At 41.6% G+C, this 26225-nt stretch overlaps 1 protein-coding gene across 4 annotated transcripts in view; it reads right to left on the bottom strand.

The window, feature by feature from the left end:
- Positions 1-26225, bottom strand: part of LOC145433649 (uncharacterized) — a 96710-nt gene that overhangs the window by 24094 nt on the left and 46391 nt on the right. For 3 of the 4 annotated variants that reach the window (XM_080310832.1, XM_080310806.1, XM_080310824.1), the window contains 8 exons: positions 23351-23428; positions 23042-23146; positions 18407-18577; positions 18120-18257; positions 17855-17957; positions 15979-16077; positions 15432-15527; positions 13627-13683 (listed from right to left, as the gene is read on the bottom strand). In XM_080310832.1, the coding sequence (XP_080166958.1) occupies positions 13627-13683; positions 15432-15527; positions 15979-16077; positions 17855-17957; positions 18120-18257; positions 18407-18577; positions 23042-23146; positions 23351-23428 (847 nt within the window). The remainder of the gene's footprint in view (positions 1-13626; positions 13684-15431; positions 15528-15978; positions 16078-17854; positions 17958-18119; positions 18258-18406; positions 18578-23041; positions 23147-23350; positions 23429-26225) is intronic. The other variant, XM_080310816.1, reaches the window with a different exon arrangement.

Genomic DNA, 26225 nt, shown 5'->3' with positions numbered 1-26225 from the left:
ATGTGAGTCTACACCTTGGAACGTTTCATCGTATAGTTCGGTCGAAACGCAACAGCGTGATACCAACAACTTAATTACGAATGAGCTTATGAATATTGGAGATTGATTTGGCATTTCAGTGGGTCACGGTTTAGGTTTCAAACGTCCACTTCACCAGCGTACGCTACTGCAGACGACGCAGCACTCACAGCACTCACAATTAGAAGACTGATTGGGAGTACTTCCCTGCAATGAACGATGACTAAAACGAGCCTATCACCATAAATCATATGTACTAGTTGAGTTTATGAGCTCCTCGGAACCCCAGCGACGGGCTCATGGAACTTCTAGTGTTTCATGAAACACCGGAAGAACCACTGAGCTATATGCATTGCTAGGGAGTAATTTACCCTGTAAATTAATTTTTGTCTCCAGTCTATACTATGATATACCATACTCGGAATTTAACAGATCTCTGGGATTGAGAGAAGGTACTCCAGTATCAAATAACTGCTCAACTAATTTGTACATTTGAAGTTCGGAGATGTCAATATCTATTAGCGTGCATGGGCCCTATAAGATGTGAGCCACAAATTAGCAAGTTGTAGTTCAACCTAGTCCGGGTGTAGCCTACGTTGTATTCTTACCGCTGTGTTCGACCCCTCGTAGAGGTGGTGGAGGTGGAGGAGGAGGAGGAGGAGGAGGAGGAGGTCGAGGAGATGGGATGTGGTCATGCAGTTCTGAAACATATTGAAATGTATGTTAAACCCATAAAATCGGACACCTTTGTTCATAACAGAATCATCATGGAGAAAATATCAGGAAACAATGTCACCAATCCACGCCGATGCCTTCCTTTAACCAGTTCTCCGAATCGATTCAAGTATTGATGATATAGGCATGTAGCGAACAGTGTGTTCCAGTTCGTTTTCAGATTGCGAACCTGCGCAATTCGGCGCGTAGATCGGTGGTTTACAGTATTTTCAAGAGGCGACCCCAATTAAATGGAAACAGAAATCAGCATTCATATTAGTGCGGAGCATGGACCAGAGCCGGATTGGATATCTGGACGGGTTTTTTAAATTTTGGCCGGAGCCGTATCGGAGCCGGGTCAGTAATTTGTTGATCCGGCTAGCATCTTAATTGATAAGCATGACTTTTTTAATCAAATAACTACACTGTTGAAAATCTGGTAGATTTACTGGGAAATCTCTGTAAATTTTGCAACGAATTACTGGTCGCAGCCAATAACTGTGCGTAGCTTGTAATTTTACATTGTGATAAGTAAAATTACCTCAAATTAGCTGTAAAGTCAAGTTACCAGAATTTTTCGCAAAATTACCGACAGTTACTCGTTACTGAAGTTTACCCAGCTATAGGCAAAATTGATTAGCGTGAAAATCTATGGGGCCAATTTATACGTGGAACTGAATGTTACTGATATCATTCTCGTGGTCATTTGACCTGATTCAACCTCGTTCGCGAGTCTGGGGTCTGTCATACGGAGATTTTTGGCCCTAGTACCAATTTCAGTATAGTACATAGTAGGGTAAAAGAAACAACTGACAAGCGTAGCTAATGTGGTACACCATAGCCAACAGGGCTTTGGAGCCGGAGCCGGAGCTCTACATAAAATTCAGCCGGAGTCGGAGCTGGAGCCAGTTATTTGAGGGGTAGCTCCGGCTCCGACGTGTTTCATAAGATGCTATTATATATGATACAACCATATCTGCTGATTTCACATAATTCAACAGCGCGCCTTCGCGAAATTAAGAATCTTTTCCTCTTTGGCGTTACCTTTTCCGACTAACCATGCTCCGGGGGATTTAACAGCCGAACAGTCATATGTTCAATGTTCAATTTTCATACATGAGTGCCGAACCTCGCGGTATGCGAAACATGCCTGTGAATATTGTCGGTATTCGGCATACCCGCAAATTCATCATCAGCATAACCTTGTTGGCCAATCGTACGGTTCGAAAATAATGATGACTGTGTATTACGTGAAATGGGACAGAGGATCAAAAATTGATTTTGTTGCACATGTCAATATGACGAGCACGAGCCGAGAAATTCCATCTCATCGTTGCTATGAATCGGATGAGCAAATAGTCGTTCTTTCGTGTTAGTTCTTTAATCGGGCCGCGAAATTGGAGAGTGTTATTGAGTATGCAATCATGCATGCTAATTGGAATTCATTACTGCGCATGATCGTCATTCACGCCAGTAAGGATTTTCGAGCGTAAATAGGGGATGGCGGAAGAGTAGCCCAAAACGCCGTTACGGTTACACTCAGCAAACAATTGTCGCAGTGCGAGCTACTCAACGCGATGTCAGGAGTCACGACCCCGTGGTATTTTATGTTGGAGACAAAGTAGGCCTACTGATTTGATACGCGATTTCCAATTTGTAATCATCTGTTTCGTAAATTCATTCTTGATGTCTGCTTGATACTCTAGTATTCCCGGATTATCGCGCACTGTGACTTGAAAATGTGCAATGTGCATACTGCATAGTTTAATTCGTTATTGACATGGCGCAATGTGCATGGCACAGTGTTTAATTCGACTATTCGATTCGTTTCAACGGGAAAATATTATATTCCGATAAACTTGATCGACACCGGATGGACTGGTAACGAGTGCACCAATATCGAACGTCAAACCATTGGCCATTTGGTACACATCGAATTTCTATTGATCACGTCGTGATATCTGCCTATATTGTTCTTACTACAGTTACAGTTGAATCATAATCGCACATTTGAAGATTGAATTGAGCTGTATGGCTCAATGTTAACGAGTACAGTGCCAGTATTAAAACGCCGCATCGGAATTTTAATGCTGTACGCAGCAATGGCACCGAGTAAAGTGCGTTCTAGTGCAACTATGATGTTATCGACAATTGACAAGTATTCAATATGACGTCACAAAACGGCACGGCGGCACCTATGTCTTCGTTGCTGCATCCGATGTTACTGATGGCTGACAGACTCTAGATCAGTGGTTCTCAACCGCCGGTCCGCGGACCGGCACCGGTCCGTGACGACATTCCTGCCGGTCCGCCAGGTATATTACAATTTTATACGTTAATTTCAAGATGCAATGTTGAAGGCGATACGTACAGAACAGATACGAGCTCATCGTTAAACAGTGCAGTTTGCACGATCATTCGTTTTCAATTCATTCATTTTGTGTAGGGCCGTAACTGGGGCACCCCAAACCGCCCAATTGGAGAGGGGTAGAGCTTGAAAAGGGCTCAAAATTATTTTGCAAATGAACATAAATCATAGCGTATATTTTTAAAAACTTTTTCCAACATTTTTCAATTTCTTTTTCCGCTTTGCGGGATTTAGTGTCACTGAATGTCTTGCATATTATTAGGTTTCCTTCTCCGAGAAATACGCATGATTTATAGGATTAGGCATTGCTGCGTCAGCCATTAGCGCGCCACGACGTACCAACACATAATGAGGTTCACGCTAACATGGAACTCCGAAAGGCCGGGTTGTAATGACTCGAGTCATACGATATTCGGATGACACAACTTGATTCGAGTTATTTTCTCAAAATACGGAAACGACTCGACTCGACTCGAGTCAATCTGTGTATTGACTCGACTTGGACTCGAGTCAATGTGCATGATTCGAACCAAGTCGTATGATTCGAGACTCAGACGGCCAGGACCGACATTTCATTGTAATTTCGAACAATATTAAAGCAACGACAATATTGGGATCTCGTCTATTAGTACTCGTACTTGAAAATGCGACCAAAAACTGCTGAAAGTGAGGGATATTATTAATGCGAACCATTCGATATCATCAAACAGAGTTCTAAAAAGTGGGTCAAGAATTTAACTGGAAACTGAACAGTCAACAAAATGACTTGGACTCGGACTTGAGTCATAATACCATGACTCAGACTTGACCCTCTGCTCGCTGACTTGGACTCGGACTTGACTCGGTGGTGAATTGAAAATGTCAAAACTATAAAGTGAGATTGACTTGTGAGTCGAAGCCTTGTGACTTGGTTACAACCCTGCCGAGAGGCGTGCTTAAATTTCGGCAGCGAGAAAATCGATCAAGTCATGAATGATAAAAAAAATTCGCTAAGCTACATAAACTCTCTGCTTACACTGAGTAGATTGAATGTGCTCACTAGTAGGCTACAGGTAAAAACCTCCACCCAACTGCAGGGTCTGGGGGCGAAGTCCCCGAAGGTTTTGCTTATCGCCTTGTGGGGGCCCAAGACCAACGTTTTTGAGGGTGGGCTGACGAAGTGCTTTTTCGGCATGGATTTGCGCATGGCCGGTATAGCTGCTGTAAGGTGTTTTTTTTTTGCGGTACGCATTGTATTCGTAGCTGCCAGAGTAGCCTGCATCTGGTGGTAGTGGGCAATGAGCAAGGTAGCACGACAATGTGCTTGATTCAACTACGAAACGCTTCTTCTCTCGATATTGTCAAAAGGAAGAATATTATTCGAGTTGGCGTGGTCGGTTAAACCCACGATCTTCGGCGCGAAAGACTGTAAACGACTCTCGGCGGTATCACGTTTATCTGGACAAGGCAATTTTACTTCGACTCGGCAGACTCACCACCATAAAATGTCACTCTCTAGCACAGGGGTGGGCAAACTTTTGAGCGCGCGGTCCGCATTCAACATCTGAATCCATTCGCGGGCCGCACTATATAAAATTGGGATTCTAAACCAAAACGCAATATTGGTATTTGATTATATAGTGAGGACATGGAGATAGTATCTGTGGTTATTTAAAACAAAACAAACATTGCTTTGATGATGTCGTACACCCGTCAGAAACATAGTCGCGAGATTTCATAGGCTGGCCGACCTCAATAAACAATTTGTCAAAACTATAGAGATGAAAGTCGGTTATCGCGATTCTTAGAACAGGATTGAAATTTAGATCTGTGAGTAACGATTTGTTCACAGATTTACTGATTGCACTTTTGCCTAAATTCCAGGACTCACAATGCTGACAGCATCATAACCATGTTAGCTTCAAACACGCAGGTGTAGATAAAATAGCAATACCCCAATAACACGCATACACAGAAAGAATCTACCTCTAAGACTCGAGGAATCGTTTTTTATACGCACATCCCTGAATTAATTAAAACAAGAGTAGCCAATCTGAAATCTCAGTGGCGATCCGAATTATGTCAATCTCGTTTAGGGTTTCTGTGATGTTTAGCAGTTGAAACCTTTTAAACTGTGTGGGCCTTGAGATCGGGCTGTCGCGCAGCAAATTTAAACATATAAAATAATATAGAAAGTAGTAACCTTAGAACAGTAGTTCTCAAACTTTTTAAGACCCGCCCCCACCCCCCCCCCCCTTATGATGGTGAAAGATTTCACGCACCCCTCATCGTCATATCACAAAACGCAACCAGGATGCTAGCAAACCTAATGGATAGTTTGATGACATGGAAGGTTACGACTGCGGATGAGATATTTTAAAATGTTAAATTCATACTAAATACAGAGCAATGACTATGAATTGGATGTAATTCGCGCAAAGCGCGAACATTTTTTCAGTTTATATTAGCTTCACGCCCCCTTCAGATACTTTCACGCCCCCAAGGGGTGCCCCCAGTTTGAGAACCACTGAATTATCACGGTGAAATATACTAAGAAAAAGTATAATAAAGTTATTTCGATTTCAGCACGCATTTTATCAATATTTTTAAAAAGTTTCTTTAGAGTCTCGCGGGCCGCACAGAACGGTCTTGCGGGCCGCATGCAGACCGCGGGCCGTAGTTTGCCTACCCCTGCTCTAGCACCATATAATTGCAAAAAACGGTTGCATACTCTACATTTTGGCTTCATTTCAATTTTGAAAGTTCACCGGTACGCCGGACATTTTTTGAAATTTTACCGGTCCGCGGGGTGAAAAAGGTTGAGAACCACTGCTCTAGATTACTGTAGATACCTTACCTACGGGTAAATTAGTAATCTATATAGACCAGGGGTGGCCAACCATTTCGGCTAAAGGGCTACATGACATTGCTGAACGAGTGCTCTGCTCACTAGCCGCGCCAGGCGCGTAAAATTTTCAAAGTTAATATTAATATTACTTGGGTACATTGCGGGTCGACTCTATACTGCCCACTGGGCTCAGTTTGCAAAGACAGGACTATTCTGCATCTGGACATATCGATATCGAAGATTTCCGCTAATATACGACAATCATTCTGTGCCTACATTTCATCGTCGACGATCTTTCTGCGAGCACAAACGCGTAAAGATTTTCTCCCAGAATTGCGAATATAGTTATACTCAATCGGCTAAATCAGGCGTTTTTTCATTTTTAGGTGGGGTTAAGCTACAAAGCAAGTAATCGTGTGACAATTGAACACGCGAAGCGTGAAGAAAAATGTTACTACTTTTTTAGTTTATTGTAATGTACGACGACTTACTAAAAATGTGACTGGAACCTGGATCTGCCAATGCGTCGGAACTGATATTTTAGTCATCAACATCCCAAGTGTCACGGCCAGACCAATCATACTTTTGGTTGGCCTTGCAAGTTCTCAATCTGAGCAATTTAATTTCGATAAACAGAATTTCGATACTATAATGGGAAATTAGCTCGCGAGCTACTCAAAACCTTCTCGCGGGCCACATACGGCCCACAGGCCGCGGGTTGCCCACCCCTGATATAGACATCCACCTTCGATAGTATTCAGAGCCGGAGCTGGAGCCGGAGCTGGAGCCGGAGGAGTGGTAATAATGCGGCTCCGGAGCTGGAGCCGGAGCTAATGTATGATAGAAGAAAGCTCCGGAGCCTGAGCTGGAGCAATGTATATTTACGGCTGCTCCAAAGCCCTGATAGCCACTATATTAAATATAAGTAGGACAAGTTTTTGTTGCAGTTAAATCCGTGGAAAGTTGCATTTATTTTTGAAAAAAGTTGCATAAGTCGCATTTTGACCACATTTTGCTCGGTTGACTAAAAAAATACCCGTACAAGCCTTACTTCGGTGCTGATTTACGGTGTTTCAGTCGAATTTGGCCGCGTATTTCACCAGAATCGAAAATACTTTCATGAAAAATCGAGAAAGTTGCAAAATGTTGCAAAAAGTTGCATTAAAAAAATAGACAAAAATTGCAAAAAGTTGCACTATAAGATTCCTTCAAACAGCTTGAAACAGCATTCCACATATCTTACGAGTATTTAGGAAGCTGCCGGAAGCTGTAAAAAAAGTTGCAAAAGTAGAAAAAACTTGCCCTTATTATAAGGCTATGGCTATAATGCCGGACTCGCTGGTTACATTCGTTGTCACGTATAGGACTGATGAGTTGGAATATCAGTTTAGGATGTATAATATTGTTCGGGAAACTAGAAATGTCAGCACAGCATGCTCTGTTGACCATTCGTTAATGGCGAACTTGGCGACCTGTATTAGGTTACATTAGGTCAGTGGTTCTTAACCATGCCCCCAGCGCCCCCCATGGGGCGCTGGCGATTTTGAAGGGGGCTGAAACGCTCAGGGGGCAATATGGGGGGCGCTGGGCTCAGGGGGGCGGTATGGGGGGCGCTGGAGAAAAATGGCTTCGCAGTAGATGATGTGGTGATAGGACATATCCTTAATGAGTATTCAGAGCAAATTAACACCGAAAACTTCGTTACATATAGCCTTCAAAATACGTAAAGGTTTAATTGTCCATGGGCGCCTAAATGACTGACACCGAATGTTCCTGTCTTGGCAATCTGAACCCCAGAAGACGAATTCCATCTGGCAGGGAAAAATTATATGTAAGTGAAGAAATACCAATCTGAAATCGTGTGCGTCTTTTAGTTTAGTACGATTGGGCGACAGGGATAGCCTATTCCTGTTGGGCGATATCACCGTTGAGCGATTCTATATTTTTTGATATTGCAGACAGGGGGTCACGAAATAACATCATGCAACGATGTCATACCAACGGGTTCGCCCGCCCGAATATGTTTAATTATTAGTAACGGGCCCTACAGTTTCCAAGAAACCTCACAATGTTCGCTTTAAGTTTTGATGAGTCTGCGCACACTCAACAACTCACTGCGCTGACCCCTGGACAACAGTGCGTATCGACTAATAAAAGGTAATAACTTCGGATTTGTTGTGCGCAACGTAGATTTTCTGTGCGCAGAGACCGTTTTGCAACAGAGAAGTTCGGTTTATCACGCTATGGTTGCGCAAGGCAGTCGTTTTTAGGGGGTTGACGAAGTGCTGTTACGGCCCTCCCTCTTACTCATTGTCTTTATTACATTCCTTACAGTATGAAGTGGGGGGGGGGCGCTGGAGCACGATAATTTTTGAAAGGGGGCGCTGGAGGAAAAAAGGTTAAGAACCACTGCAATAGGTTAACGTTACGCGTTACTGATTTTTCTGAGATTCGTAGTAAACAACCATCGCACAACTGTGACATCACAGGCAGCGTCTGGTTTAGTTAGTATTGTAAGTAGTGACCCACACATGGAATATATATCAATTTATACGCAATTAGATGGAAAAGGAAAGAACTATATGTAAAGATAAATGTTTCTGTATGAAAAAAACGACCTAAATCAAACATTATAACGCAGTGGGCAGTAAATATTATTGGTGACATGCCAGCGGATGAATACTCGTATTTCGAAATCGTTCGAGTGGCGTATCGTCGGTTGATCATTATTGAGATTTTAGCCAGACATGCCACTCCTGGGTTTTTCCACCCAGATCTGTGTTTTTTTAGCATAACCTGGGTTTCTGGGTTTTTGTCCTTGAAATCTGGGTTTCTTTCAACACCTAGTTCGCCAGGTCAGCTTTATGCTTGAAAATTAATAATTCGATAAGTAAGTTCGCAATATTGTTAAATGCACGCACTGAGTTAGCCATTGTCGATGGATTTTGCTGTTGTTGTAACGACTGAGTGTTGAGAAACTATTTCAATACTAAAATGAGAGGCTTCGGCTTGATGCGATGGAGCTTCATTAAATGGTAACTCCCAGGTCGCAGAAAGTCCTGTTCATATAGGACGGTTGCCAGTAGTGACGGCACTTGGTGAACAATTCGGCGTGTATCGGTAAATAACATGTAACTGTATGGTATGCACAAACACATGAACAGACCAGGTGATGATCCGACTAATATAATCCTATTGTATACGAGTATATTAAGTTCCAACAGGGACACTCAGGAGAGAAAGACGGACAGTTAGTTGTAGTATCAGCACATTGGAATGCACCCTGAATTTCATGATTTGGCAGTTATTTTTTCGACTAAACATTGGTCTGTGATTATTCCAGATGAAAGTGATTGTCCTAGGAAATGATTAATCATTCGAAAGCTACTTTCAATCTGTTCCGGTCACTGAAAATACATGAAATCATCCTTAGAAATAGGGAATGGATGACATTGCATTGAACTTTCGCAGCGCGATGATTTAATTATTAAGTATTATACTATTACGTATTCACGCTGCACCCCTATTGTTTCAATGCGATGTGTCGAGAGGAAAACAACATGTTTTTCGTGCGATTCGCAGTGTTAACCAAGCAAAATGTGTATTATAAACTGTTATAAATTCAATATCAAAGGCTTCAACGACTGTATGAGTGTATTCAATGACTATCAGGCTCCACTTTTACAGCTATCTCATGTATTTTGAGTGAAATACAGGATCTGGGTTTTTATGGGGGTATTTGGCCTCCGCATCTGGGTTTTCCCGAAATATCTCAGTGGCATCTCTGATTTGAGCAAAGGGTGGAGCGAAGCTTGTTGTGCTTGAAGAAAGTGGACACGATCGTTGAAGATTCCTAGGAATCCTGAATAGGATACGCATCGTAAAAGTTACAGTACTACATAGCATTCGTTACCGTGAATATCTACGACTGTGCACACCAACGGGATGACTTTGATTGCATGATTGAAATATTTAATTCGCCGCATTCTCTGTTCTATTTTGGGATATTAGTCGACTTATATAGTGACCTGTGACACCACATACTCTGCCGCGGAGGAGTTGAAACTGTTGGCATGTTTATGTCATTTTCGACCCATAGCATAGAGATGTTTTCATCCACTGCTGGATTTGTTTGGCACACATGCCACCTCAAATGAGGAACCTTTTGTTTCAATACATAAGATCAGGGGTTCTCAACCTGGGGAACGCGAAGTCTATAGGAATTCTGACTAAACATGTGTTTCGCAACCATTTTCAGAAGACGATTGTTGAAGATGAAACTTATTTCGTATTCAAGAAAGCTCGCCAAATTCAAACTCCAGCAGTCGCGCTCAACTTCATTTGAGCAAATTTTGATATTCTTTGAAGATTTAGAGGAATTCCCACGTGTAAGTCATTCATTACTTCATAGCTTTGGCAGTAGCCTAAAGCTCGGTGCGCTGAGTCGCTGTTGTTAATAGCTGGCGAACTGCACTACGTAAGGCAGACTTAGATGCAATATACGTTGCTCGGTTTTGCCCTCAATTAAGCTACCCTATATCAACACAATTTAATTCAATTCCAAAACTGATCAAATTGGGCATGGCAGTACAGAACGACGCCTTGTTCTCTATAGTAACTACCAGCATTAGGATTAGTCTCAGTGCATCCTACCTTGTAATAAATTGATGTATTGTTTAATGCTTTTTTGCTATTTTCAAACAAGTTTGGGGAAATTTGTCAGAAATGTTAAAGACTGGAATACGGATTCAAACTTGGCGTAAGACATACCATATGTATATTATTAGATCAGGGATGGGCAACCTGCTGCCCTAGAAGAAAATTTGTGCGGCCGTCGACACCTAATTCATTTAGTATATGTTAGCATCAGTCGACATGCAAATTGAAATTACTAATTCACTCCCAATTTTTTGAGAGATTTTAATTAATCTTGAAATTTTCTTCGCGCTCCACGCAATTCAACATAACCTAATTTTTCGATTCTAATATAGTAGCGCCCTTCTAAATCTGAGCAGGAATCAGAATCCCGTGCTCACGAGAGAATTTTTTTTACGGTACATTTGGGCGATTTCAATATATTTCCACTACCGATACGATGGACAATCCTGATGGGGGGTCAACAAATAACAGCATGCAGCAAAGTGCATGACTAATAACAATTGGCCCACAAAAAGATTAATTATCATTTATAACTTTCCCTAAATTTTCGAAAGCACTCCGTCCATGAACCCTACCGGTGAATCTGATCATATGGGCTGGAAAAGGATAAATATTTTACAGTAATATGTGATACTGCTACTATTACTTACGGTATTCATTCGTGAATCTAAAAAAAATTCGCGCTCCGCTCTGCGAAAAAATATGGAATCCCAGCAACTACTTATAGCATTGCCATTGGGGATTTCGGTGCGTACAATAGCCCTTTGTGAAAAGTATAATAGTCCAGAGTTCACCGGGAAGGAATTTGGACTTAGACAGATTAACATAGCCTATCTCTATATTTAGGCTTACCATACGTCCTCTTTTAAGAGGATTTGTCCTCTTTTTTGACTTTTTTGAAAGTGTCCTCGGAGGACGCCCTTTTGTCCTCTTTTTTGAGATTTTGTCCTCTTTTTTGAAAATTTAGGTCAGATTTAGAGCAAACCGCAAGTGATATGCCGCAAATTAGCACAGAAGTGACGGTCCGGCGGATATTTCGGAGTTAAAAACAGTGATTTTAGCTCTGAGCGAAAGTGGGGAAAATTCACCGGTTTTTGAGAATTCTACTCCGGTTTTGCATCTTGTAAATTTCTGAAAAAGTGTCCTCTTTTTACATTTCCAAAATATGGTAAGCCTATCTATATTAGATGATGTGCTCTTTTTGACATGACGATAAGTGCAGGGGGCGTAATCTTATTGGCCATCGCCAAGGGGGGCGCATGTCCAAAATGATTGAGAACCGCTGCATTGGATAAAGTAGGTCATGACTCTCTGCTATCTCATGTAAAAGGCGGAGCCGTCATCACACAATGTACCAGTACCGGTACTTCAAAAAGTGTTATATTTTTGTTAGCCTATTTGTCTTAGTAGTCTTTATAATGTCATGTCTAGGTTAGGAACTTTGCTTAATATAGCGACTTACGCATGAATTATTTTTAGTGGAACTGCAAAATAGGAATGAGGACGAGAAAAAGAAACAATTGGAAGTTTGACCGATGGTGGTAGACCACTCGTGCTACTGCATGTCTTCTAAAGAAGAATTAGACCTCCAGCAGCAATACTTTTCCATCGATAACCTTCTCATCGTGAATCATGAATAAATATACAGTTTGTTCCAATGTCGTTTTTGGGGGTGTGAAGAAGCTTTTGCGATATTTTAGCATCGGGTTGCTTTGCGATAGGTATGGGATGTACGTGAATTTACAAGCTGGTATGTAATCCTGATTTACACAGACAGAATGTATGTTGGTAGGCGGTAAAATTACAGTCTCAGTGGGAAATGCACAGGAGAAAATGTAGATCGGATATACCGGAGGTGACTGTAACATTACAGTCTGGCGTGTAAAGTGAGATTACCGGACGAGTGTAAGTTAAATTTACATTGACTAACGGTAATGCTACATTACCACGGAATGTCTGGCTAACGTGCTTCCAAACATTTCGCGGTAAATCGAGTTTTTTTTTACAGTGAAGGTAGTCAGCGAATGATGCTTTGCTTATTCACCCAATCAATGAAATTGATATCGTTGTCAGATGTACAAAATCTAGCAGGCGTACGGGGTCAATCTTGATTTCATATGTCTATTCTATGATAAAAACCAAATCATTGCGATCGGGGTGTTGGCTTGGCTACTGCTATATAACTTGTTAATGGGTTAATATCGGTTGAAAGTATAGAAACCCGTTTTAGACTCTGCTCAATATCAACGTAGCAATACTCAGACTCCGGACTTTGTTTGGTATATTGTCCAGTCTGGCCTATAGACCGTTAAGGCGTTAGCTTATATTATCTTGGAAATCCTCGTCGAAATTGTTTGAAAAGCAACGGAAGATATTGATTTTAGGGGATTACTATATCATTTGGTTGTCCCTGTTGATATATTTGGCGACGTTTAAAACGCCAATATGTACTTCAGCATTGTGGCATTATATGACCTGAGTCATCGCAAGGTATTGTGTACAATGTACATTAATATAGGCTATCACTTCACGGAAACGTAGGGTTGGAATTAGCAATGTGACGTCACGTGACGTCATGAGGTTCACATTCGCGTTCTCACAGTCTAACCTTTCAAAAAGGTTATCGTTCACACGAACCTGAACCTTTCAGAGGTTCACACCAACCCTACTAGCCAGCCTTCAGGATTACCGGACCACGACCTAACATCGACCTCGCTTTCCGCCACATGCCACCTCATTTTGTCTCACGCGTTATATATTCTCTGCATTGCTCTTTAGAGTATATGCCTCTTCTTTACTTCGCCTAGGCTAAGGTGGGTGTCTGATCTTACACGCTACTCCAAGTTGTTTCGACACCTCCCTGTCTTTTCATTGTATTGCAATCTTGTGATGTTTTGAAATGATGAAAATATTCGTAAAACTGATTGATTGATTGAAACACAACACAACCCATAAGTAGGCTACTTGTTGGCAGTTTATAGCCGTTCTGACTTAAAGCAATATGACTGTTGCATGTCTGATGTATATCTTCTATTCTTACTAGTGTTTGGGTGAGTCATCCTTGGAGAGTGAGGTTCGAGAGCCGGTGAATCTGAAACTGTGTGATATTCACTATTCAGGTTATAAGACAGGGGCGGGTAACATACGGCCCACGGGCCGGATCCGGCCCGCGACGGAATTTTGTGCGGCCCGCCGACAGTCTGCGCTCTTGCGTGATGATGTGGCCCAAGTCGCCGTCTACATGCATTTGGGCGCAAACATCAACATTAGCAAGACAAAGCAACGTTCCAATAGAACTGATGTCCACCGCATTGGCGTAGCCAGGGGCGAATGAGGCAATGCCATACCCAATATTTTCGAGAATATTCGTAATATCGATAAATAGTAGAATATTTTCGCGCAGATGGATTCAAACTAAACAAAATCGCGCGCTTCTCGCAATTTAGTATGTCTGTGTAGTGTCTTTATGTTGAGAACACACTATCATAGAAACACCAGAATCGCCCGAGGCCGTTGGGTTGCAGGAGTTTTGAATGAAATAATTAATAAGAATGAGCCCGCTCGAAGGGAATAATCTGCGACAATATTCTTATGCCATGATCAATGTTCAAAATAATAATTACGTGCCGTAAATTTTCGAAGGAACCACTTGCTCATACACACACCAATATCATTGATCAAATTCATTCATTTATTCAAATGGTTTTCGCCCTTCGCGCGACTGGTAGCCAAATGCATACTGATTTTTTATCACATTCATATTACCGATTTGGCTCGCCCGTGAGTTAGTCGCCTAGTATCAGATATAGTTCGCATCTGCTAGAATGTGTGCGTCTCTGAATTGTACGTACAAAGAGTAGTGCAGGGTAGGATGGACGGATCTGTGGCGCGTACCCACGGCGGGAGTTCTCCTCAACTCATAAAAAAATTCAGGTGTCCGGCCCGCCATATCTTCATGTTTCCCTATCCGACCCGTCGGGTGAAAAGTTGCCCGCCCTTGTTCTAAGACATAGCAGGAAACATTTTTCACTCCATTGTTTACATATGACTTGTGAATCTCGTATAGCCTATATGACGATGGAGTTTGGAACAAAGTACTATAACATCCTACGATAGACGTTTGGTCAAGCAATATTATTATGACTGATGTCACAAATAGCACCAAAGGCATTTTGATCATCGACTAGTGGTGAGACAATATTTTAATAAATAGACAGGTTGGAAAGGAATGTAAAGAGCGCCCTAAAAACGAATAAACTAGCAGAAGTTCGTAACAATAGATGCGGATTAATACCAATGTCAACAAGCGAATTCCAGAAAATAATGTCCATCTAGCTTACTGAACATAAACATAGTTTTGTACGCAGATTCACAATTTTACATACATAAATATAGTCAGAGGGACTTAACGAGCTCAAGGGTCACTAAACGGATTTTGTATTACGTAATTGCGACACAGCTGTGGCGAGCAGGTGGCGAGATAGCATATAGTGGTACATTGTGCAGCTGCAACATTTACGGGTTGCAGGCTCGAGTCCGACCGAGATCGACTCTAGAATTTGTACCTAAAGTGTTGGAGTAAACTTGACTTGAAGTTCGTGTTTACACGGAAACAGAACTTTTCAGGGGGTCATACTATCCTTATCATAAGCCGTGTGGTGCTTTATTTTTCACGATTTGACGATTTGCTACTAATGGTTAGTAAATGATGTAACTTTTCCAATTAATATTTACCTAAGATATCATGGGCATTAGCGCTTCGGTTGGTCGAATCCAAATACTCATTTGCATTCGATATCGTTGGCCTATATATATTATGTATTACAATGTCTAATGTATTCTTACCGCTGCTCCGCCTGAATCCTCGAGCAGGGGTTGGAGGCAGGCGCCGATTTTCGTATTTTGGCTCAGGTACGTCGGTAGGCAAATATTTACAGTTTCCTGAATGGTGAAAGATATGAACCGGCTAATCAAAATGACTTATTTGGGTGCAATGCCATCCATTCACGCTTACATATATGCCCGTTGACTCTTAGGATTCCAGCAGGCCGACTACAAAATACTCCATGTAGCAGCAGTCGGAAATCTTTTTCGTCAAAAGTTCAATATTGCCCCAATATTTTCAATTGTATTGCCTTACGAGCCATGCAACAGTTTTAATCGATTGTGACGTCACCATCACGATTAGTGATCATGGTGGTGTGGAATCGAAGCACACTCTATTAGTCTATCTATGGGATTCGTTGTGTCCGCCTCTGAGAGAGAGACCCATATGCTACACGCCATCGCAAATTAAAAATAGATAAATTCTCAACGAACATATATGTATATCAAATTCTATAATGCCCATGTCCATTACTCCTTGACATAAAAGTAAGGTATATATTCTTACCGTTGGATCCCGCCAGCAGATGTGATAGAGGCATAGGAAGAGCAGGAGGAGCAAGAGGACGACGCACTGCAGGATTAGACACCGGCGCTGCTGTATGTTCTTATGAACAACGACAATAAAACAACTTAACAGTTTGAAAATACTGATTTAGTGTTTCTATAAGAAACGGATATCCTAACATCCCGATTCTCTGGTTATTCTGTATAGCCAACATACAATTGGGCGAAATGATATCATACGTTCTTCTCTTCGACTATGGAGTGGTAAACCGACTCAGTTGTGTCAAACAGTTTGGACGAGGAGGCCACATGAGGCTCGGTGATGCATGCAGTACCAGGCAAACGCAACGATATCTAGTAGTTCGCATTCATACACAAGGATCGATAATTTTGAGACGCAACGGTTTTTTTGAAAGAGAAATAAAATCTTAGACGGATTTAGTTCCAATTTCGACTTGCCCCTCCGTCCTCCAAACATATTTTCTTACGTCGCATGTACGTTGTGACATGAAACATTCCACCCTCAACAGTGATTACTGAGCGGAGGGACCCGGGTTGGGCATAATGATTCGGGTACTCTATCCTGAATCGATCATAAATCTTTAAAGCAGTGGTTCCTAAAGTTTTAAGACCGCAGTCAAATTTGACTTATAGTTGCATCTCGCAATCCAAGCCTCACACATTAAAAAGAATGCAATTTCTTCCATGATTTCATGGGCACGTATGGAACAGAACAGTGATGGAGCTTTCGAGTCAAAACTGATACAGAGATGCGACAATATATATTTGAATCACATTCTTGTGACTATTTTATTCTCAATGCAGCATGCATATAACGGTTTCGCATTGAGAAAGAGAAGAAGAACTACTGAGAAGAACTACTTTCCGGAATTGGGTGTCAATATCAGTGACCTGGTTCCTGATGGTGACTGGAGTGAAATCATATTACCGCTGCCATATGGTTATAATACGGCCTATAAACATATGTCAACATTTGTGACCCGAAAGGATTATTTCATGGAATTATTTACTACCAAATATCTAACATTTATTAAAACTGTGCTGCATAACATAGGAATTTCCAAATCTACTCAGAATTGTTTCGCGGGCCGGCTGAAATCGCCTGGCGGGCCGCATGTTTGACACCCCTGATTTAGACTATAAATGGATTTTCGGGTCGGTCTACATCGGGCTACTTCGTTGAAGCATGTTGTAATTTCGTGACCTCCGGTAAAGATTGTCGCTGGGCTACTGGAAAGATTCCAAGTTCGTATTTCATGACCATTTAATGTGTTCCCTATTCGGGTCTCATTTGTCCGTGGGGCTTATAGATTTCAAGAGCGGGACTATTAATTTCGGATTATGGGTGTTATCACCGTCCAGATTTCTGGGAGCACACTTCGCGAAGTCGCAGGTTTCGCGAAACGTTTATGTGTCGTGATGTGTCCTAGCGCGGATATGCATGTGCCTAATGGTTCCACGCTAGCCTGCTGCGCAACTATATGGAAAGATGGAGTTAGTTCAGTACAAATTACTTCGTAAGTACAGACAGTTCCAACCAAAAAGAAAAATAAGTAGTACAATTCTAACATGGTGTGCGAAAACACCTAATTTACATATATATGAGGTCAAAAGTGGGTGAATTCAAAATTTTCAAACTGCACGAAATCCGCGATTATTGGTTGGAATGAATTGAAATTTGGTGTGCGTCGTTTTTTAAGGCAACCTAACGATCTAATCAAGTAACCATCAAGATTCAGGAAAAAAAGCTATTTTTGAACAGCCCTAATATTGCATATATACACGGATACACGGATATACTACAGTCACACGTATAAGGGCATATACGTACAACATAAAAAGAGTTATTTTCACACCATTTTCATAATCATTTTGTGTGGTTACTTTCATCCTCAGTGATCCGGACAGTTCTCGGATTGATTTCATTCGAGCACTCCCTTTTACAGCTACGAGCAGTTTCTGAAAAGTAAACGTTCTGCAAAGACCCATTATAGCTCTTATCCCACGGAAGGTATCGCAACGTACCCATCTCTCATTGGCAGATAGCTTATGCCCGACCTAGCTAGTGCGATTATAGGTGACGAAATATTCCGTTGCAGAACGAATTATTCCTAAACTCACCGCTGTATTGCTGGGATGCTTCTCGATCTTTAGGTTAGCATCTTCGGTCAAAATAATTTTTGGGTCTGCGATTTGTGATATCTTGGTAATCACTTGGAGGACAGAATCCAGGTTAGACTTAGTTTTGATTGACGATACCTGTTATGCATTCTGGATTTCATTATCCTTGGATCGTAGTTCATGTAAAATTGTTACTATTCGTGCAGCATTCTGATTGCGTGACGAGCTTATCTTAATATCCAACGCTGTTGAAATAGACATTTCAAACGCAATTTAGTTAGGTGTACCTTGAAATTATTGTTGTTGATCATATTCATTGTTTTTGTCCAGTGTCCACGATTCTCCTTCGGTTCGTTGACGAGCAAGCAGTTCGCTTCTAAACCAACTCCCGAATTCAGAACCTTTGCCACCAATTGATGATTCTCCAGCGCCAAAGTATCAAGCTTCACGTTCTTGACCTGAAGCAATACGAGTGTCGTATTTAATTGTTATTCTACTCGGCACGAATATGCAAGGTAATGCGCCGCAGATGAATATCAAGTTACGTCAATACTGGCCCTGCGTTGTTCGACGTCACTCCATCGTTGCCCGGTCGATGCCTACTCAGCATTGGTCATTCTCGAATACTTTCGCATGATGTGTAAGTCGAGCTTGGTCGATATCGACACTGCCGTAATAGATAGTTCCACATGATGCGACCATATAGCAGTGTTGGGATGACTCGAGTCACAGACTCGAGTCAACTTTTTCGTATGACTTGACTTGACTCGAGTCACTTTAGAAAAATGACTTGACTTGACTTGACTCGGAGCTTAAAAAATGTTTATTGACTCGTGACTCGGAGCAAAATTTACGAGTCAATTTCAAGTCATCAAGTAAACGGTGTCGAATAAATCACTGTATCTTGTGTATGCTGAGACAGTTCGAGATACGCCGGTGTCACTTGTGAGAGCTACCAGCCATTCACTGATTGTACGATACACTGATCCTCGATTGTTAGATCACAAATAAATTGACCGCAAATTGAAAAATCACAGCTTGCGTTGTAGCAGTAGTAGTAGTAGTAGAAGAATAATCTAAATAGCAATGTGTCTCTGTTTCTTAGATGGCTCTCAATGCTTAAGTTACGCAGTGTTCACCTTTACCAACCATCCTGTATGATTTAAATCGAACAAACATAGTTTGTGCGTGTATATTTCATGGATGCGTAGATGTTTAGTGTAGGCTATTTTGCCATATCAATTTGTTTCAACTTCTCGAAGCTTCGTATTAGGACCTATATTTTGCTGATAATAACTGAGTGTAGCATGTAGCTGCACACGGGCACAGTTACGCACGTATGATATTAGCAGTTCTACGTGTGTGTGTGTGAGGGATACGACGTCTTTTTTGTATGTTGTATATTTACCTAGATATTTGTTATTTGATTCAAGATGAACGATCAATTAATCTGTCTTTCACACAGTTACAAAAATGTAACGACTTTGAATCTTCACTCATATTTCGAAATTTCAATTTGACTTGAATTGTGACTTGACTCGTGACTTGACTTGACTTGACTCGACTTGACTCGAGTCACCGCCAAAAAACGAGTGACTTGACTTGACTCGAGTCACCTTTTAAAATCGATTGACTTGACTTGACTGCAATGACTCGAGATGACTCGTGACTCGAAGGTAGTGACTTGATCCCAACACTGCCATATAGTAGTTTTAGCAATGTATTCTTTACTATCTTTCGAAATCATCAAATAACGGTTGCCACTCCGGATCGATATCCTCCACCCTGGTTCTTAACGTAGGTTCCAGGGCCCTCTAGAGGTATTTTGATGTTGAAGGTGGCGTAAACGCTCAGTAGGCGATATGGGGACCCTGATGAAAATCGCTTAGCAGTTGATGGGGTATAGTGGAGGCATATGATTATTGATTATATAGTGGAACAATATCTCTATTATCCCTGAGTTATCATTGCAAATTAAAAGTCGACAAAAATCCGTTGAATCTCGAAATGTTTCGTAGCACAACGCGCGAATATATACCCGCGATGTTTTCAACGTGTTTCCATCAGGGCTGTGAACTGTGTGAAGTCGGTAAACTTAACCGCAGACTCGAGCTCCGACCCCGAGTCCTGAAATTTTTAGTACACCGACTCCAATTCCCACTCCGATTCCCAATTCGTTGAACACACTGACACCGACTCCAACTCCGACATCCACTATTTGTCTCGCAAAACTACGACTCCTACGTCCAATCCAAATCCAGAAATTTACTTCGAAAATTATAGGGATTTTCAATAATGTCAATAATATCGGCTATTTACTATTGACAATTTTCAGAGTCCTTTAATAGTTGGAGTCGGAGTCTGCAACATATTGCAAACTTCGATGCCGAGTCCAGCCCGTATGTTCTTCCCGACTCCGAATCGAACTCCTAGGGGCGCTAACAAATTTTTGTGACCCGGACTCTGACCCCAATGTGGGAAAAATAAGCGAAACTGTCAACCTGACTCTACAGCCTGGTTTCCATGAATGCAGTGGTTCATTAATTCTGGTAAACCGAATTGCGCGTACTTTTAGATCGGCAATTCCCCGATAAAGCACTCCCGCCACGCTGGCTCAGGTTATTTTACACAAAATGATTCGAAATAGGTATTGTATCCAGCAGCGCGCAGCAATTCGTAATCGGAGCACTGTACCACTTTTCAGAGTGACATCCTTTTTTAAATTGAAGTTGCCTTGCAGCTTTTTCGCCAAAATGATAACCTATATTTGTATTTGAGAGCGGCAAAATTAAATAGTCAGAATATTTCTTCATCCTGCCGTGACGATGGTACTGTGGTAGATACTAGAGATGATAATGGGTGGGTTGGTTTGTTTGGAATACATTCATGTTAAAGTTGATAACTTGGTATAGTACTAAATTCAATGTGAACGACCAAAGATGTCTACACATCATCATTGCTAAGAACAAAACCCAAGACAATTACATAACGTATTGCCAATCGCGAAGGTGAATTCGGGATGTGTATATCATGCTTGGACTAGCGTTGTGACCCCGTGAAAACCCGATCCCGTGATCCCGGGGATTGAAGCAATCCCGATCCCGGGATTGATCCCAATGAAATACCAGGGTTTGTGAACAGCATCTACAAGGCTTACCTAGCGCCATATCTCGTATCTTTGTGATAAAGCAGTGTCACAAACTCGGCTGATTGTCTAAAACAGTGATCTCAAGCACGCGGCCCACGACAACATTTTTGCGGCCCTCGTCGACAATTTTTTTCAAGTATTCGACAATATTCAACACGAAAATTTCTTATTTCGGATTTGAGAACTTAAAATTCACTCTAAAACCGGTCCGAAAACCTGAATCGCTATCTCACTTCAAATGTCCGCTAGCTGGCAAATTATACCGCGACATATAACGCGACAGCTTCTAGGATGACATGGTGCATTTGTCGTCTCGCATGGTGTCTAACTGATAATAACTCGTTATTTCGTCAAATTATGCCAAGCACAGCAATATTTTTAATAAGAGATTCATGAATATTACAATAGCGAATCACATTTTCACAATGTGTATGGAATTCCAGTCTGCAAGGTCCGTCATATAAGGCTTACTTGGGTTATACATATTATACCCCTATTTGATGATACGGCCACCGCGTCCTGAGATACTACGACATTGGCCAGCGAGAAAATTTGAGTTTGAGACCCCTGGTCTAAACGATTATACTCTTAATGCTCTTATGTTTTTACTTCATTATTACAAGGACTAAATGTTGTTTGTGTAGCTCAGTGGTCGTGAACCTTTTTGGTCTGAAGAGCCATGTTAGACCCATATTTTCCATTTCAACTACCAAAGAGCCATACATGTCAATCAATTGTTACGTCATAATTGGAAATTCGTGACGTCATGATAGTACTAATTCGAACTCACTACATGGGATTCGTCGTGGCCGCTATATTTTCTCTGTGAAAACTCGTAGGCTGCTAATCATCCTGTGATAGCGCAAGTCGTCGTAATTAGCTCAGAATTTATAATAGTTGATATTAAATCTAATATAACTATAGCACTGATTCCGAAAATCTAAATATTGATGGACTTCTCAATTCGGCGGTAACATAAACGTTGCACTATATGCCTACATTTTGACGGTAGTACTAGAAAGCTACTTAGCAATTTGGACGTGGATAGCGAAGCGTTGTTTGTAATTTGAACTTGTAATTGGAATGTCGCTGCCAAGGCAGCAGTTCATTTCTCGGTGTAGATCAGGAAGACAATGTGTATTTGAAAACTAGATTGTCTCTATGTATGCTATCCTCTAGACTTGATCAACCAACGTATGGTGCAATCCAAGATTACGCAGCGCGCGATGCCGGGTATATCAAATTCGAAATTGAAAATGTGTCAAAGAGCCATATCTTAACCCCAAAAGAGCGATTTATGGCTCGCGAGCCATAGGTTCCCGACCGCTGGTGTAGCTTGTATGTGTATTCTACTACTTTTCTAATCCCGGGGAAATCCCGGAATTGAGAAGCGAAAATCCCGGGATATCCCGATCCCTAGATTTCAAATGTAATCCCGAAGTCCCAACCATAGCTTGGACCAGATGGTTTGAGGCGTTACCCGGTGGTTGTTTTATTAATGTTGATTCGATCCCGAATATAGCAAATACAATTATTTAATCGTTAAATAATTGATTGGTTCTTGTGCGCGATTTAAGCGCGCTATATTCAAATAGTAAAGTTTCAACACGAAAATACCGACCGGACTTCGACCTGTTATTCGTTATTTTACTACACTCCCTAAAATGTGGGGTGCGCCACCCCTAGGCAACTTTTGAAAAGAGGCGCTTGGGGGAAAAGTTAACTATCACTGCTAACACTGCGAATCACATATATTGGAATTAGCACGCTGTACCTTTAACAAGTAGTTGGATTTTTCATTTCCAGTGATTACATCTCTTGCGACTGCTTCAATATCTTCTCCGGACCCGGTAACTGTCATTGTTTCTATTCGAAGATCCTGCATTCATGATTGCGCAATTGTTGGTGTTTCAGATGGAAGGGAACAGAAGGATTGGGTTTCGGGTTAATATGACACGATATCTAAAATATCTAGCAGATTCCTATAAAGTAGTATTTAGCGATATGCCACCTCTATGCCCATTATATTTATTTGTTTATTCTAATACCAAATACATTAGTTTTGGTTGCTTCAGTTTCTAACCTTGTATCGCTGTGTAATACTTTCCAGCATGTCGATTTGCTCTTTCGTCTTCTTCCGTATTGCTTCCATAGCTGCGTTCTTGAATACACACACATGAATATTTCAGGTGGAATACACGTTCCAACGTAGTTATTCTTGTTGGAAATAGACGTCGCACGCATGCTTAAGTCTTGCCCCAAGCATAGACTTACTATATAGCATGGGTGTCAAATTCAAATTGCGTCGCGGGCCGGATTCAAGCCTTCAAATCGCCCTCGGGCCGGATCAGTCAACTGATTCCGAAATGTTATCCCATTTGCAATGCTTCCTCTAAGCTACGCTAGTGCGCGTACTGCAGACAAAGTCTCCGCGCACAGTTTGGTCAATTTTTTCCATAAAACTCGGAACTCAGTGTTTACTGTTGGCCTGTTCGAATCAGAGAGATTGAAAGCACGACGCCGTAGTCGGGTAGTTATAATGTGCCCTATGAACAATTGAACAATGAACATGCTCGGCATTTGCTGTCTTGAGCTAATATTTAATGAAAATATTTCCCGCAAAAAATCTCAACATTTGTTACCAATGTGCTGGATAATACAAGAACTTTTCAATCTACCCAGAATTACTTCGCGGGCCGGATGAAATCGTCTGGAGGACCGGATGCGGCCCACAGGCCGTATGTTTGACACCCCTGCTATATAAGGTCTGCATTCCGCACAAGGTCTGTCATATACTCGTTACATATCAGCCATAAATATTTCTGTAACAAGGAAATCTTAAGATTCTGGAGTATTCAAAGACGATGCATTACCTGCACAATCCAAAGTAGCCATGTCCGATTAACACTGTTGAAGGCAAGCAACTCCCGTATCAAATCTACTTTTTAAAACTACTTACTTAACCGTTTTAATGGAGGGGGATCACTGGCGACCAAAGTTCAAGTTCATCTCTCAATATCTCCAAAGATATATGCCGTCGCGGGCTACTTTTGGTATTTATGGAAAGCCAGCTATCTTCTGATTTATATGATACCAAATTTGAAGGTATAAGGCTATACAGTTTTCGACTACCGATGATCTTACATGTGGAGTTCGGCCGAAAATACGCATCACTTGAAATTTCCAGATATTTTCCGAGTGGGAAATACCGTCAGAAATTCTGCCAGAACATCAAAGGTAGACTTTTACGGTATTATGTAATTTTTCAACGTTTCGAACATCAAACCTTGTTCTGGGGATTTTTCTGAGCAGGTTTGTTAAGTGTGGTCACGCTTCAATGATTTTCAAGAACATAGTCAAGTTCAAGTCCAAGTTCGTGACGGAATTTGAGTCATAAACTGGTTTACTAGGCCTGCAAATGGTTGGATATGATAAGGGAAAGTATACCGCGTTGTTTCATGCCATTAATTGGGCGGTAGGGGTCCGATTCGGTATTGATCTTAAACTTGGCCATTATGATCATTCACTGACCACGCCCATATGTAAATGTTCCATGTATTTTAGATTTTTCGATATCAGGCGAGCCGCGCGGTTTACGGCCATGGTTGACTGCTTGTTCGAAACCAGGCAATGGTGGTTACGCACTGCGGCATCATTTCTGGCTCTCTGACGCTATCCTGGGGGTCAGTCTTGAAAAATGTTAGAGACAAAGAGATTTTTTAGAAAAAAAAGTCTGTTTATTTGGTCTTACAAAAATCCTAGACATGTCATGGGGTGTCTAACGAGGGCGGAAACGGTAGAAGGCTATACCTAGCCAAGTTTTAAATTGAAACATCTCAGATTCAAGTCTTGGTGAGGTCACGGTATGAATTTGAAAAGTGATGGTCAGTTTTGCAGAAAGTGACCCCCCCCCCATCAAAAGGGTTGAATACTTTCAATACGAACGGTTACAATAATTTTTGAAAGCAAAAGCTACTTCTTGGGTACCGATTATTGCGTAGTGCTACCAGTATGCTCCCGCCATTTGTCCGTGCTGGGTTAGATTTCTTAACTATTAGACATTCAGAGCACTGGGCAGGGTTTATGCTCCTCAACTAGAACAGGTAACTGACACCGGGACTCACATCGTCGTGTCCGAGTTCAGTTGCGCTGCCGCACTTCGGGCGGAAACGCAAATCTTCGCGCTGTGCGTCAGGAATAGTAACTAGCTTCCCGGTAAGTCTATATACGTGGGCGAAGACGATCAACGACTTGATCGAAAATTGTATTCGTGTGTTTCTTAGGGTCGACGGTCCCATGTTCAACTTCTGTTCATATTAAACCATTTTTGCACTTCGATCTTCGAAGCTCTCATTTTAATATTTGCTTTTTCTAATTGACTAGCAACGCTAACTACTTCGAGCACCTTGTGATTAAATTGATGAATATTCGCCATCAATTTACCTAATGAATAAGTTATAGGTCATTTCTCACGCATTCCGTTACCCCGTGTCACGGCAAATAACTTTATGTCAAGATAGTTGATGTTGTGTTACATCAGGGGCGGGCAAAATACGGCCCGCGAAGGGATTTTGTCCGGCCCGAGGACCGTTTTCCGTCTTACATGATAATGTGGCCCTCGGTCGCAGTGTGCTACGATTCCCCGCTACTTGCTTACTAGGTCCAATTTTGGTGACTGTATGTTATTATAATATGCCGGAGTGGAGCTTACGCGTAAGTGCGTCGAAGCAAGAAGACTTGCATTATCGGCATTTACGATGTACTCAACCCCAATGTCGTTTGTGGTAATCATGGTGTTTGTCGACTACAATGGTCATTTACAACAGTCTGATATTTCTTATTTTTGATTCCGTAATTTCCGACATGTAGCACGGCACACTTCTAGGCTTTTGTAAGACACCGCTTATGCCAGTGGTTGCCAACTCATAACGGATCGCGGGTGACTATTCAAATTTCGT

The sequence above is a fragment of the Botryllus schlosseri genome, chromosome 1 (assembly GCF_051294905.1).
Source record: "Botryllus schlosseri isolate E-star chromosome 1, Bs_hap1, whole genome shotgun sequence".
Classification (NCBI taxonomy): domain Eukaryota; kingdom Metazoa; phylum Chordata; class Ascidiacea; order Stolidobranchia; family Styelidae; genus Botryllus; species Botryllus schlosseri.
This window is presented reverse-complemented; position numbering and strand designations above follow the sequence as displayed.